This window comes from Aedes aegypti, chromosome 2 (assembly GCF_002204515.2).
Source record: "Aedes aegypti strain LVP_AGWG chromosome 2, AaegL5.0 Primary Assembly, whole genome shotgun sequence".
NCBI classification, from domain to species: domain Eukaryota; kingdom Metazoa; phylum Arthropoda; class Insecta; order Diptera; family Culicidae; genus Aedes; species Aedes aegypti.
In genome coordinates, this window is record NC_035108.1 from 152,560,486 (window position 1) to 152,574,552 (window position 14,067).

The window sequence follows — 14,067 nt, forward strand, 5'->3', positions numbered from 1 at the left end:
TATCTTTCAAAACAGGTACCACTGCTGTTTCCGGAAGTGACGACAAAACCCTTATTGTATGGGAAATAAAACGTGGATTAGCTCTGACATCGTTGCAACTTCATGTTCAATTCACTAGATTTGATATCAGTCTAGAGTGTTCTAGGATCGTGGTCCAACTAGTGGACAGTTCGTGTCTTCCCATCATATGTTTGCATAATTCACCTGCTTCGTACATTAAACTCCCAACCTACTCAGCACCGGCACGTGACGTTGAAGATCTACGACCAGCGGGTCCCAAGCGACCAGCACGTAGATTACTGAAGAAGGAAGTTTCCCTGGATACCTACACCTGGCAAAAGAAGTATGCCCATCTGACTTCATCGGTCATGATGGCACAGGTGGACGAAAGACTGAAACGACGCTTCTCTGTGTCGGCTAGTATGGAAGAAATCTCCAAGCTAGCGGAATCCAAGACTATGGAATCCCAACAGAACCTTGGCCCAGAACAGGCTGCTCTGGCCCAATCTCAGCACTTTGATCAGTTGGAAGCTCTGTGGAATAAGCGATCTCCTCCAAGAAGACGAGTTAATGCGGTAAGTGAAAAATATCTTGTTACAGATTACCATGTTCATAAACTTCTTCCATTGTAGTCACTCTCACGCCAGTCCTCCCTGGTGGAAGACCGCATCGAATCGTCCGATGAAGATGAGTTCCTGGAAGAACGTGCAGGTACGTCCAAGAGGCATAAGTTTATTTCAATGCGTCCTGTTTCGCTTCCGGTAGATGCATGGCACTATTCTAGTTTTTTCCACTCATCCTTCACCCACCACCACCACAACCAAAACCAAAGTCATCAACATCCCGATCTGCTTCGGGAAGTCCTGTTGCTAAAGAAGCAACATTCTACGCCGGCTCCGACTCTACCGCATGACGATATCGGTCTTACGGGTTCTTCCGCGGAGAGCCGCAGAAAACTGAAAATGTCATCCACCGAGACCGATCTCCAGTCGTTTTTCGGTAATTGTACCACTTTCGGCAGTTTGTATTGCAATGCACGTCGAAAGCATGCCCAGCAAAGTCCGGAATGTGAAAGTAGAGCTTACATGCGTCGCCAGTCCAGATCTATTGAGAACCTACGGTACGGGGACGAAGCACGTTTGCGACGCAAGTATAGGTCCTGTTTGATGCAGTAAGAATAGGTTCTGGTTGAGGGATATTCAAACGGAAAGTACAAAGTTAGCATCGAGTTAAAAGAAAGACTATGCCAACTCAAAAAACGTCAATTTAAAGTCGCTCTATCTCAACACTAGAACTAACACTAATTTATAATATGTTTACTCCTATGGTGCCAAAAAAGGTAACAACGTCCCAGGTCTGCGACTCGTTTTACGCTTGTGCAAAATATAGAAATAGGTTAAAAATATACACATTATTAGTTCTGACAAACACTGGTTACGGTCAGAGTCTATGAATGAAGAGTTGAAACCAAATCTACCTATCGAACTGTCAAACCGTCTACCTATCGAGCAGCCCAACAAAACAGATAGGGGTTGTTTTCGAAGACGGAGAAGACAAGCATTCAAAGAGGTCTCTTTGCGCAACTCTGTGTATATAGACTCTGGTTACGGTGTGGGAGAAAATGTCAATAAAAATTATATGGGAAGACCAATCCGTACTATGCATGTAAAATATCGAAACTGAGCTAAAACAATTTTTTCGCTTTGAAAATCTGGTTGGTCAATGTAGGCCACCAGAACCAGTTTCGGCCAGAGATTTAGTTTCGTTTCCTAAATTGGCCTATCACATTGATTTCTTATGAGAGTGGCCAAATTAGGTGTATGAAAATTCAAAGTATAGGGCAAATGCAGTGTTTGTATTTCGATCCGAATAAGCCGATCGAACCATATTCGGAGAGTTTAACAGTTCGTGAACCATAACAATTTGTGGCACATCGCATTCGGAGAGCCCTATGAATGTAAACATTCACTCTCTCGTTTGGTATGTGACACGAGAACGTTCATGAGCAGCAACTTTCACAGACTGCAACAGTATCGAGCCATTCGGGTGATTTATGTTTTGCATAAAATATTTTCTGGTAATGCAGACTTTAACAACCTAATTATAATATATTGGACCATTGAATACCCCTTTGGTCGCAAACATAGCACAGAAAATAAAAAAAATATTCGCCTCTGTTTCTTAATCAGAATGAGAGTGGGTCAACGAATGTCAGACACACACCACCCATTGTTTGGCGCCGAACACTGTTTGCCTGTCTTGTTTTCGTTTATGGCTCGTTATCTTCCACGAACGATAAATGTCAAGCTTGTTGTATGAATGCAGGCGGAAAGCGTTTTGAAGGACCTAAAGTTGGGGGAAAAAACGGCCACTCCTATTTCATAACACCAAAACAGCCGGTTGAATTCAAATTCCAGCAAACGTAATGTCAAGCTGTGTGTTTTCGAATCAGCATGTATACTATAATTGAGTAATAACATATGATCAAACGCCCTTATGTATGCAACATATATGCAAGCATGATTGTTCATACTCACGCGCGTACGGCTAACGCCGAGAAGAGGTGGGGAGTTTTACCCCGCAAAAAATAAAAATGCAGATAAGGGATGATTCAAATATAACGTCCATCGTTTTTCGGGATTTCTAGACCCCCCTCCCCCCTCTGTCACGCTTTTTTCAATACCTAATACACACACTGTCACACTTTTGTAGACAAACCCCCCACAAAATGATGGTCATCAGTTTTGAATGATCCCTAAGCAAGCATTTTATAAAATTTGATTTATTATCTCCAGAAAATAGAAAATGGATGGCTGTTTTTACTATTTGATAGAAAACATGATTGTCTATGAGATAATGATTAACAAAGAGCTTATAATAATGTTCTTCATAGCTAAAAATGTTTTCTTCCTTAAAGGACGCGTTTTGCCGCCAGTTACCATACAATCCACTATGGCTACAACTGGCGTATGACCAAAATCGGTGCTTCTACCCTATTTAGAAATAGTTTCACTGTATGAGGCATTCCATATAATGTGGGGATCCACGGGATCATTTCACTTGATTGAAAATTTAACGTTTCTGCTTCCTTAAATTTGAGGGTCGGTAGGGAGTTGTCTGCCGCTTCAATGTTAAGTATTGCAACCTCTATTGCTTGATCATAACTTATGACACGAGCTCACTATTCCATTGAAGTATGTCACTTCTTAGACATATAGGGTAATTTACGGTTTCGGCACCATTTGACTATTATCGGCAACCTATTTTCAAACACCAAATACACAGTATTTTTCTATTAATTCCTTTAAACTATTCTAATATTTTATTCATATTATTCTTTGTTGTGCCAGCTTCCCGCTGACAAGATTTCCGTGATTGAACAAACAATTTCGCCAAAGGTTTTGGTACCGTAATCCGATTTTCAAAGTTTAATTTGGCAATAAAATTATCAAATACTCGAGTAGTAAGAATTTTGACATTATTTTCTGATTTAAAAGATCCAAATTTAGTAGATAGGGACATTTTTTATTATTAAACTTGCTTTGTTATATGTTGATCAATTTCGCCCCAATGTGTCATATTTTTTTTATATATTATTGTTTTTTATGATATGGTAAATATTATTTCATGAAAAGTTAATTACATTAACTGATAAAGATCAATGGAGTACTGATTTTGTCGAAATGTATTTGACAGTATTTGAATTCCGACGAATAACAGAACAAAAAGTTGTAAAATAGTGATCAATTCGCCCCCGGATTACGGTACTCCAAATGAATACGCCTCAAAATGTGACTGATTTGGAGTTCCAGATTTGGAGCTGTCGAACAGGTTTGCCTGTTGTTCTTATAGGAAAGCTGCCGAAGAGAATGAGGCTGCCGACAAGCACGTAATTTGGCCTGATGCCCGAGAAAATTGCAAAAAAAGCGCGCATCTGCTTATATTGCTGTGAGCATTTGAAATGCAAATATCAAATGCGGTAAGATTTTCAATAAGGAAGGCGAAGTCAAAATTTGATTTTCTTTGCTAGGTTGGCGGTAATATGCCTCATGATTGCTAAGTATCCTTTGGTTACTTTGTGATACCGCATTTTAAGCTCAGTTAGACTGGATTTGCACGTCAAACGCAAACAGCAATACTGCCGTAAATATGTAAATTTTCCTATGATATTGAGAGTTACTGACCTCTGGAAGCGAGGAATTGACGACCTACTGCAATATAGCATTTATATCAATGGATCATTAAAACCTTTCAAACGGCCGCTATGCGCAGCATAGATAGTTCCTCACTTGGGCTTTCTCTCTACTTTTTTTTGTAGCACAGCCTTTGTGATCCATAAAACGCATAGAGTTGACAATATGGCTAGGGGGACTGGGGGTAATTTTCCCACGTTAAGGAAAACAGCAATTTTTAATGTGAAAAACATTATTTTATGCTTTTTTATAATTATTGTCGGATAAACAAATATGTTTTCTTTCAAACAGTGGAAACAGCTATCCATTTTAGCTTTTGTGGGATTTATAAATTAATTTAAAGAAAATGCTTCCTTAACTGCATATGGTGTTTTATGTATTTTGGACAGAGCGTTACGCGTATATTATTTGGCCACCTCCATTTGATGTTGCCGTAAATGGCCAAATTATATACGCGTAACGGTTTGTCCAAATTACTTTGAATATCCTATGTATTGTTTTGCGGGGTGAAATGTCCCGCTTCAGTCCGGCGTTAGCCGAGCTGTAAACGTACGCACACAATCATGCTTGTTTATAGGATGCATACATCCGGGCGTTTGTTCTGATGTTATTGTTTAATAATCTTAATAATAGTATACAGTTGATGCGAAAAATGTACATTTGTAAGGTTCCAATTTGTGCGTATTTTCAACATAAGATTACGTAATGGTAGAATTTGAATACAAACGGCTGTTTTGGTGTTATGAAATAGGGGTGGGTGTTTTGCCCCCGGAGTTGATTAAAGTTTAGGTCCTTCGTTAAGCTTTTTTAGGACAAATTTAACATATTTTTGCATGTAACACAAACTATGACAGTGCAGAAGTTGGCTATCGGCGATAGTTTCAAAAATTTGATTATTTATTGACCTAAAAAATGACCTTGAAAATCGCACAAATTTGCAACGAAAACAGCGAAAAACGTTTTTATACGTTTTTAACGATTTTCTTGCGAAAAACACATAAAAAATATATTAGTAGAAGCATTTTGATTCATTTTCTATGGTCAAGGGTGAGAAAAGCATTCTAAAACACATTGTTCGTCCAAATCGAGGGTGGCGTGTTTTGCCCCCTATGGGCATATTACTCCCAGTTTCCCTATCCATGAGGGCTTTCCGCGATAGGACTGACAGTTCTCGCGAAACATTACTTAAGGACCTATGTACAAATGAGAGATTCTCTACTCTCTCGCTCTCTTTCGATTACAACAGTGGAATACTAAAGCTTTTGGGAAGTTTTTCACTACAGATCGAAAAGCAATTTTGCTTGACTAGCGTTTCATACAAAAAAACACAACAGAAGAGACTGTGACTCAGTCACAGAGAACAGACATGGAGGCTCGAACAAAATTTCATCTGAACCATGTGTAAAGCTTCGTTTCAACCATCAGCGCCGCCAACGCAGACAGCCCGACATACAAACTCGTTTCGACAACACGATATCACTAGTGAACCTCAAAATGCATTAGCACACAAAGCAACGCTAGCGACAAGTGGCAATTTTTGATATCGACACTAGCGCCAAAGAGTAAAAAACGGCAAATTTGTAGCGTTCTCAATCTGACGACAGCGCCACGTAACAGGAGCATAACGACATACTTGAAATGACCAGTACAATGCTTTACACACGCTGACGAGAAAAGATGAACGTCTGTTCTCTGTGACTCAGTTATTGATCAAAGAGAAAGTAAACAAAGAGAGCCTCTCATTTGTACATAGGTCCTTTAGTAATGTTTCGCGAGAGTTAAAAGTCTGCATGTAACCGAAACGGAAGGGTAAGGGGTCATGCACAAATTACGTCACGCTCCGAGGGGGGGGGGGATCAAGCCAAGTGTGACAAGCCTTACAAAATTTTCGGAGGACTCATACAAAAAACGTGACAAAGGGGGGGGGGTCAAAAAAGATGAAATTTAGCGTGACATAATTTGTGTACCATCCCTAAACAAAACATGAAAGTGTAATTAGAGGTTTACATATTCCTTTGCAATTGAAAAGTTATCACGGAACGTCAAATGCGCATGGTGAACAAAAAATCAGCTTGTGTCTTATGACAGAGCTGCCACATATAGGGAGTCGGATCCAATTATTGGCACTTTTGATTCACTTCAACAGTGTTTTTTGTTTGGAAGCTACAAAGCTCATATTTGGCCATAGTATGCGTCGGCCTGAAGTGCTCCTTCTTGCAAAGTTTCAGACAATTCGGCCGAGAAAAACCCCCCATGCCAAAGTGAATCATGGAAGTGCCCAAGTGATTCTGCACCCTACAGATTTATCTGTATTACACAGTTTTTTTTTATTCTAACACAGATTTTATTTGTGTTCCATAGATTTTCTTTCACTAATTTTTGTAGGGACACAGATTTCCTAATATGGTGGATACAAATTTTCTATCAAATCATCTGGCAGCTCTTCATGGATTGCCTTATACAGTGGGGTTCCGTTTTTGGCATGCTCCGTTTTTGGCATGCTCCGATTTTGGCACCCCCCGATTTTGGCAACAAAATGGATCAACATTGGCAACATTTTTCAATACCATTAAAATTTGTAAATTTTTGTAAATATTATCGTGTCTGTTGCTTTAGTCATTTGAATAGCAGGTTAACTTCACACTGATTACATTTCAGAGCTCCATTTTCGTCGATATTTCCCCAAATCTCACCAACTACCAAGGACTCGCGTACGCGCTTATTTACTTCAGAATGGTCATTGGTCATGCATTGGCAACGTTTCATGAGGCCAATAATCTCCACCAGTATCTCAACTAAAGACCAATCTCTTTTCTTAGGCATTCTAATTGAGTGACCAGCCCACTTGAATCTGCCAGTAGGTGATACAATAAAAACACTGTTCTTCAGATTTGGAACAGCTTGTTTGAACAAAGCACCAGCACCGACATAAAAGTAACAAAAAATCTATGACTCACACAGAGTAACAATCATAAATTTTGTCTCATCTTGTTAGCTCACTGTCTTTATTATTAATAATAGATATAAATATGTACAGCAAAATATCGTGTATCATACCTTTAAATAAATTTCATTAAATAACATGACAAATGCGGATAGTCCAAACTACAATTTGTTTTCGATAATATCATTGAAGCGTGCCATTAATACGACTGAGAATGTTTTAACTTTTTGTCTGTGATATTGGTCTTTCTGCGTCAACTATTTAAAGCTACGTTCCCTCTTTTCTATAGACTCTGTAAGGCGTTAGATTTGTTAAGAGACGATCCAGAATTCTGTACAAGATTGTTAATCAACGGTATGGGCCTCAACATCATCAAAATGTTCCTTACGAGCTGAGTCTATGATTTTCCTAACTGTGCCCTGAAGAATCCTTAAATGATTCTTGGTTCTTGTGGGACTTTTCAGAAATTTTAACGAATTCATGAGGATATCTACAGATTCCAAGTGGACACTCAGGGCTTCTTGAGGGATCCTTAGAGTATATAATTGGTTATGGAGAATTATGTCCAAAATCTGGTGATTCCTAATAAACTCTAAGGCGTCCTGCAAATTTTAAGCGGGATAATGTGAATTTCTTGTAGTATTTTTTATTATTTCCGGCGAAAGCTTGGAGATTTTGAAAAGGTTCCCAGAGGAATTTGAGGTGTGCTAGTGGTAGCCTAATAATAATAAACTTTTATTTTTTTCATTGGAGACTTGAGAATTTTCAGCAACATCGCAGCGGAATTCCAAGCAGCAAAAGCCTTAGCAAGATCCTGAGAACTCTATGCAAGATCCTACGGATGCTTGGCCAGATGCTTCAGAGCTCAAGCGTTTTTTTTCTGTAGATTTCTTATGAGAGCCTGAAGATCAACTATTCATTATAAAATGCTTTACTTTATCAGAAACATATATTGAATGAGCAATTCTAAACTTACCGAATTTTTCAAAATTTTTCGCTAAAGTCCAAAAGTTTAACTGATTTTAAAAAAAAGCTCATGCCGTTTTGCAATGCACAGCGCTTTTGTTTCGTAAATACTTCTTTAAAAGAAAACAAAAATATTTTTTTCGTGTTCTTTCATAGTTTTAAGAAAATGTCCAGTTCTTCAATAAAAGTCACTTATGCGATTATGGTTTTACAAGGCCCTCTTATACAAAAATTATACATAAAGCTTCTAAAAAATAATTGAAGACGTTGAGGCGTATAAACGCCACTAGAAAAACGTTTGCCAGATTTAACATGACGGGGCTATAGATTCATAGCATAATATAACCATTCGGAAAAATGCTTCGAAGTGAACCTTTTCGAAGTCTCAACGCCCTATGATTCCATAAAAATGATGTATTAACATAGTTATGATGTTTTCAAAATTAATAGTTGAAAAATGAAATTTGAAATATGGGTTCCGATTTTGGCACGGTTCCGTTTTTGGCAACTGAAAATTTCAACTTTGTTGCCAAAAACGGAATCCCACTGTAATTTTCGACGTGTATAGGAGTCATGCACAAATTATGTCACGTTCCAAGGGGCAGTTGAAATTTTACGTGACATAATTAATGTACCATCCCGTATCAAATGTGCAACAAATGAGTAGGAGTATCTGAGGTGATAAGCACCAGGACAAAACGACTTATTGGATTTCTCTGAATATTTTATAAAAACTGAGACATTTTTCTTGGAGTTTGCCTAGTAAAATCGTATGTTGAGAATTCTTACAATCAGTTCCTGACAAAAAAAATATTCCCAGTTACTTCACAAACACCATAGAAATACACCGAGGGCCGTTTTGCCTCAAGGGTGCATATACCCCAGATTTACTTAGCACCGAACTACTGAAAATCGAGCTGTTAATAAAGTAGCTATTTTTACTCGTTCTGAAGTTAGTCATGATTTACTCTAGAATTTTTTTCATTCTGTTTCAAAATCTTGATTCATTTTTTTTATTAACTTTTGTCTTGAAAATTTAAACTGGCATGAAAAAGTCTAATAATATGGACCATAGTTTCATTCCAGCAGTGAATTATTTCTTCTATTTAGCTTCATTCTTTAAGTAGTTTCGCATGAATGAACTTGAACTCTAAACTACATTTTTCCAAGATCACTTACTATGTTGTAAATTCTAAAGAAATTTCAAAAAATATTTGGATAATTTCCTACAGATTTGTATTATAGCAAAATGTTTGATATTCCTGAAAGCACTTTAGTACAATTGAATTTCACAAGGAATACCAAAACGTGGCTTCAAAGCTTTTGTAACAATGCTCTTGGAAATTAGTCAAAAAATATTGTGAGATTTGTTCATACTTTTAACGTGAATTCCTCTAGAAGTACAAACGTTTCTTCTATGTCTACATATATTCATCATTGAATCCGAAATATGTTTCCGGATTCAATTATAAAAAATACTTAACCGTTCAAAAGCTCAAAAAAACTCCCTCGCATTTCTTTTAAAAATTAATTGATTTTGTCCTACCTTATACTGAGATATTTCGCTGAAACATCTACTAAAAATGTATTTGTTAATTCCTACAAACAGTTTTCTCTACAACTTTATTACAAATGTTTTCGCGAAGTTCATCAAAAGTCCTTTAGAAATAATTCCAAAATACATCACAATTTGCGTAAGAAATTTATCTCTATGTTTTTATGTCTGCTTAAAATCCCCAAATTATACAGGAATTATCTACATTTTTTTTTTTCAAAATAATGCTTGCCTTCTGATTTTCAGAGATTTTTTTAGCATAGCGGAAACTGTGGAAAAACATTAAACAAAATGATCGAGAAGGGCAAAGTGATTTAGAAGAAATTTGGGAAGAGTTTCCTTCCTTCCTAAAGAAATAGAAATAGTTTTATCAATTATTGGCAGCATCCATATTCTGGGATTGAACTCTTGTGCAATTCCAAGTCGGAATTCCTAGGAGCTCACTGGCAGAATTTGAGGGAATATAGAGGTCAAGGAAGGAATTCTGCTAGATTTCAATGATAATTTCTAAAGAACATTCTGATGGAACTTCTTAAGAAATTTGTTTTTTTATCTAATAGAGAGGTTTTATTCATCCTGTAATCAATCACCTCAAGAGAAAATATTATAAAAAATCATTTATTTTTTGTTGTTCCGTTGTCCATCTGTTGGTCCTCTATGCTTCAACATTTTGTTGTTTCTCCTTCCTTCGCATGAGGAATTCCGTCTAAAAATCTTTTCATATTCAAAAAAGCAAAACGTTAAAGAATCTAAAAAAAGGTAAATTCTAGAAATTTTGAAAAATTTCACAATTGGATCCTCGATGATGAATGAATAACCATATTTCTGAAACTATCGTCGAGAGCCAAGTTGTGCACTGTTATAGTTTGTATTACATGCAAAAAACTTCTATGGACCTAAGCTTTAATCAACTATTGTGGACAAAACGCCCACCCCTGTTGCATAACACCAAAACAGTCAAACGGCTGTTTCAAATTCAAATTCAACCAAACGTGGTCATCACAGAGAACAGACGTTCATCTTTAATCGTTAGCGTGTGTAATGCTTTGTACGGGGCGTTTCAAAGTGTGTCGTTATGTTCCTGTTACGCGACGCTGTCATCAAAATGTAGGAGCTTCAATTTTGCCGCTTTTTACACTTTGGCGCTAGTGTCACCATAAAAAATACCACTTGTCGCTAGCGTTGCTTTGTGTGCCAATGTATGTTGACGTTCACTAGTGCCATCGTGTGGTCGAAACGAGTTTGTATGTCGCGCTGACTGCGTTGGCGGCGCTGATAATTGACTCTAACCTTTACACATGATTTTGTTGGAATTTTGTTCGAACTTCCATGCAGGGATGCCAAGTCATTTTTTCAAAAATCTGGAAGATTTTGAAAATTAGTCTGGAAAAGTCTGGATTGCTAATGTCGTGTATGGAGAACCTTACAAACTATTTACAAAACCTTACAAATTCATTTCAAATTTTATCTGGATATTCCAGATTTTTATAAAATGGTGCCTCAAAAATCTGGAATATTCCAGACAAATCTGGAAAGTTGGCAACGCTGCCAAAAGATCTTCCACCAGACCCGTCACGAGTTTTGTTTAGTTATGCTCTCTACAATTTTTGACATTCATAGCTTGGAATATCCCTGAACGACCACCACGCTTATTGAGAGCCCACGAATTTTTTATGCTAAGGGGTCGGTGGTGTTGATCTCGGTAAAAGCTACGAAAATGCCGATATTAATTTCAAGTCAATCATTATGCCAAACGGCCATTATGCCAAATGACCATTATGCCAAACCACCATTATGCCAAACGGGGTACAACCGTCTTTGAGGTAGATCCATGTCATTATCTAGTGCCATGAATTAAAAATTTCAAATATGAAATTAGAATACTATTCACTTATTGCTCGTTTTATTGAAGAGACTTCCAGTCATTGGCTAACTCGTCTTTAGATGTCAGAAAATAAAAATGTAATTAAAATGTCGACATGCATTGACCAGAGTTCAGCGAAACATTCGAATTGTTATAATAACGCAAAGTTGCTTCCCATTCAACCGACTGAAGAATTTCAACTGCAAATCTTTCCAGCATGCTCACGAAAGTCTTTTCCAACAAATTTGCCAACTTTTCCACTTTTCATTAGCAATGCTTTCACCCACCTGTATCCGTCGGCCAGTAATTACCACTTTTTCATTACGTAGCTTTGTATCGTTCTTGTCTATTCTAATAACTTACTGATTGGCTATGGAAAATCACAGCTTTAGTTAAGTTCACAATTGGCTTTGAAAACTGCTAGTCCAACCGCTCGCTTCTGCATCGTTCTTAAACCTCACGTGAACGACTTACTTCTTCCGTCTTCCGTCAACCGGCTTGTGTTACGTTGAATGGATAAGTCAAGTGTCATCCTTTACAAAATGAAATTGCAAGCATAAGTCAACTTAATTCAATATCTCTTTTTCTCGCATGTTTCACTTCCGTTCAAACCACGTTTTATAGCATAGTCCGTTCCGTTCTGAGAAAGTTTGTAGTTAGTTGAAGTATTTTACGCTTATTACCATGTAAGTAGAATCGAGATATTTTTACTATTTTTAGTGTAGAATTCCGAGTTTAAAGTATCTTACAGTTTTACGCTTCAAGAGTTGATTAGTTTAAAGTAGAATATTTTTATCACAAGGTTTATTGTTCTATTTCAACCAGAAGCGACTAATGCAAGATTTCAAATTTTCGTTCCAGACGTTCTAGCGGATTAAGTGTTGATGTACCAAAAAAGTGACCGTTACATTAAATCAATTTCACAAGTTTTATAGGTTCACCGAGCGTGTAAGCGTGGTGCGTGCATTTCCGACATTCCAGCAAATTTAGTTTTGCTCTCAATCGACTACAGCGCCAGTGTATAGAAACAGAAGCACAGTAGAAAAAAGCTTACCCTTTCCATATATGTTAACAGTTTAATGGCAGCAAATGCTTGGAAGCTTTTCCCCCATTGAAACGTGCGCAGCCAAATCTGAAAGCTCGCAAACGCTAACTCTTCATCCACCCACACTCATGAGAAGCATCTAAAAATCACACCAGAATCACGAATCTTTTATAGTACCCACAAACGAACAAAAAATTGAAAAGCTCACAAAAAGGCCGTGAATTATGTACACTATTGGAAATATGTAAGGACATCGTTTGTGTGATGACAAAACCAATTGGATCCAGTTAAGGGTTTTGTTATCCTCGTTACAACTTTTCCATTGCCCCAGCTCCACTTTAAAGCTCCATTGTTCTCTAGAATGCTTAAGTGATAGACATTAAGGTTCGGTGGATTTCAATTAAGTATGCCGTCAAATATTGATCAAGTTCGAGATATGGATAGCTGCGTTTAATTAACTGTATGTGTTCAAGAAGATACAAATGCCCTGAAAATGTTGTTACATTTAAAGTATTATCAAAAAAGAGATATTCAACTGATATTGTTTGTGCCGAATAATGTCGAAATCATGATAAATGCAATGTGAAACAAAATAGGAACAGGAAGAAAATCCATAAAAAATTCTGTTAGAAACTGATTTGCCAAATACGCATTTGCTAGAGTATGAGTAACACAAACATCTGGAATATGAATATTGCAAGGAGTATAGCTACTCTTATATAAATTTTTAATTTAATATCTGTCTTGATATTTTTTTTAAACACTAATGTTGTTCCATAAATAAGGCCCAAGTATTTGCCTATCTATCTCAGCTTCTGGTAGTCTAAAAGTTGGATATTTTGTTGGAAAACATCATTTGGCTAATAACTTTTGTTAATGATTGAAGATATTCTGGATTGGACAATACAACTATCCTAACAATGAGCTTTTTTAACGACATATAATTTGCTGCTGTAGTTCATATTTTTTGTCAACTGAACTGACATCCTCTGTTTATGAGATAAAGAAATCTTTTCAACAAACTTGACCTAATTCAAACTATAGATATAAACAACTACCGTAAAAATAAACATTACATATACTTTGCAATTTTATTAAATGGACAAATTGATGTCAAATTTGCGAAAAAAAAACCTCTTCTCGGTGAGAATCGAACTCACGACTCCCTGCTCACTAGATACGCCACGAGGGTACTCATGGGACGCAGAAGTTATCTTTCAATACCTAATAAATAATACGCTCTCGCCTAGGCATTGCATATACAATAGAAAACGTCGTGTTTGGATGGGCATCTAATTCTTTCGGAAGAGGTGCACTGTGCGAAGGAGGACCATGTGATTATTGAATTTTAATCATACAATCATATATATCATAGAAGTAAACCTGATTCTGCGTCCATGAGCCCTCTCGTTGTGTAGGGCACCTCCTTTCCAGTGAACAGGGAGTCGTGAGTTCGATTCTCACCCAGAAGACGTGTAACTTTTTAACAAATTTCACATC

The 14,067-nt window shown here is 37.2% G+C and overlaps 1 protein-coding gene across 3 annotated transcripts in view; it reads left to right on the top strand.

The window, feature by feature from the left end:
- Nucleotides 1-13,627, top strand: part of LOC5569618 — a 357,222-nt gene extending 343,595 nt beyond the window's left edge. For 2 of the 3 annotated variants that reach the window (XM_021842777.1, XM_021842778.1), the window contains 3 exons: nucleotides 16-575; nucleotides 633-711; nucleotides 12,384-13,627. In XM_021842777.1, coding sequence (XP_021698469.1) covers nucleotides 16-575; nucleotides 633-711; nucleotides 12,384-12,400 — 656 coding nt within the window. In that variant the 3' untranslated portion in view covers nucleotides 12,401-13,627. Of the gene's footprint in view, nucleotides 1-15; nucleotides 576-632; nucleotides 712-12,146; nucleotides 12,209-12,383 lie in introns of all 3 variants that reach the window. The other variant, XR_002500093.1, reaches the window with a different exon arrangement.
- The last annotated feature ends 440 nt before the right edge of the window (nucleotides 13,628-14,067 follow it).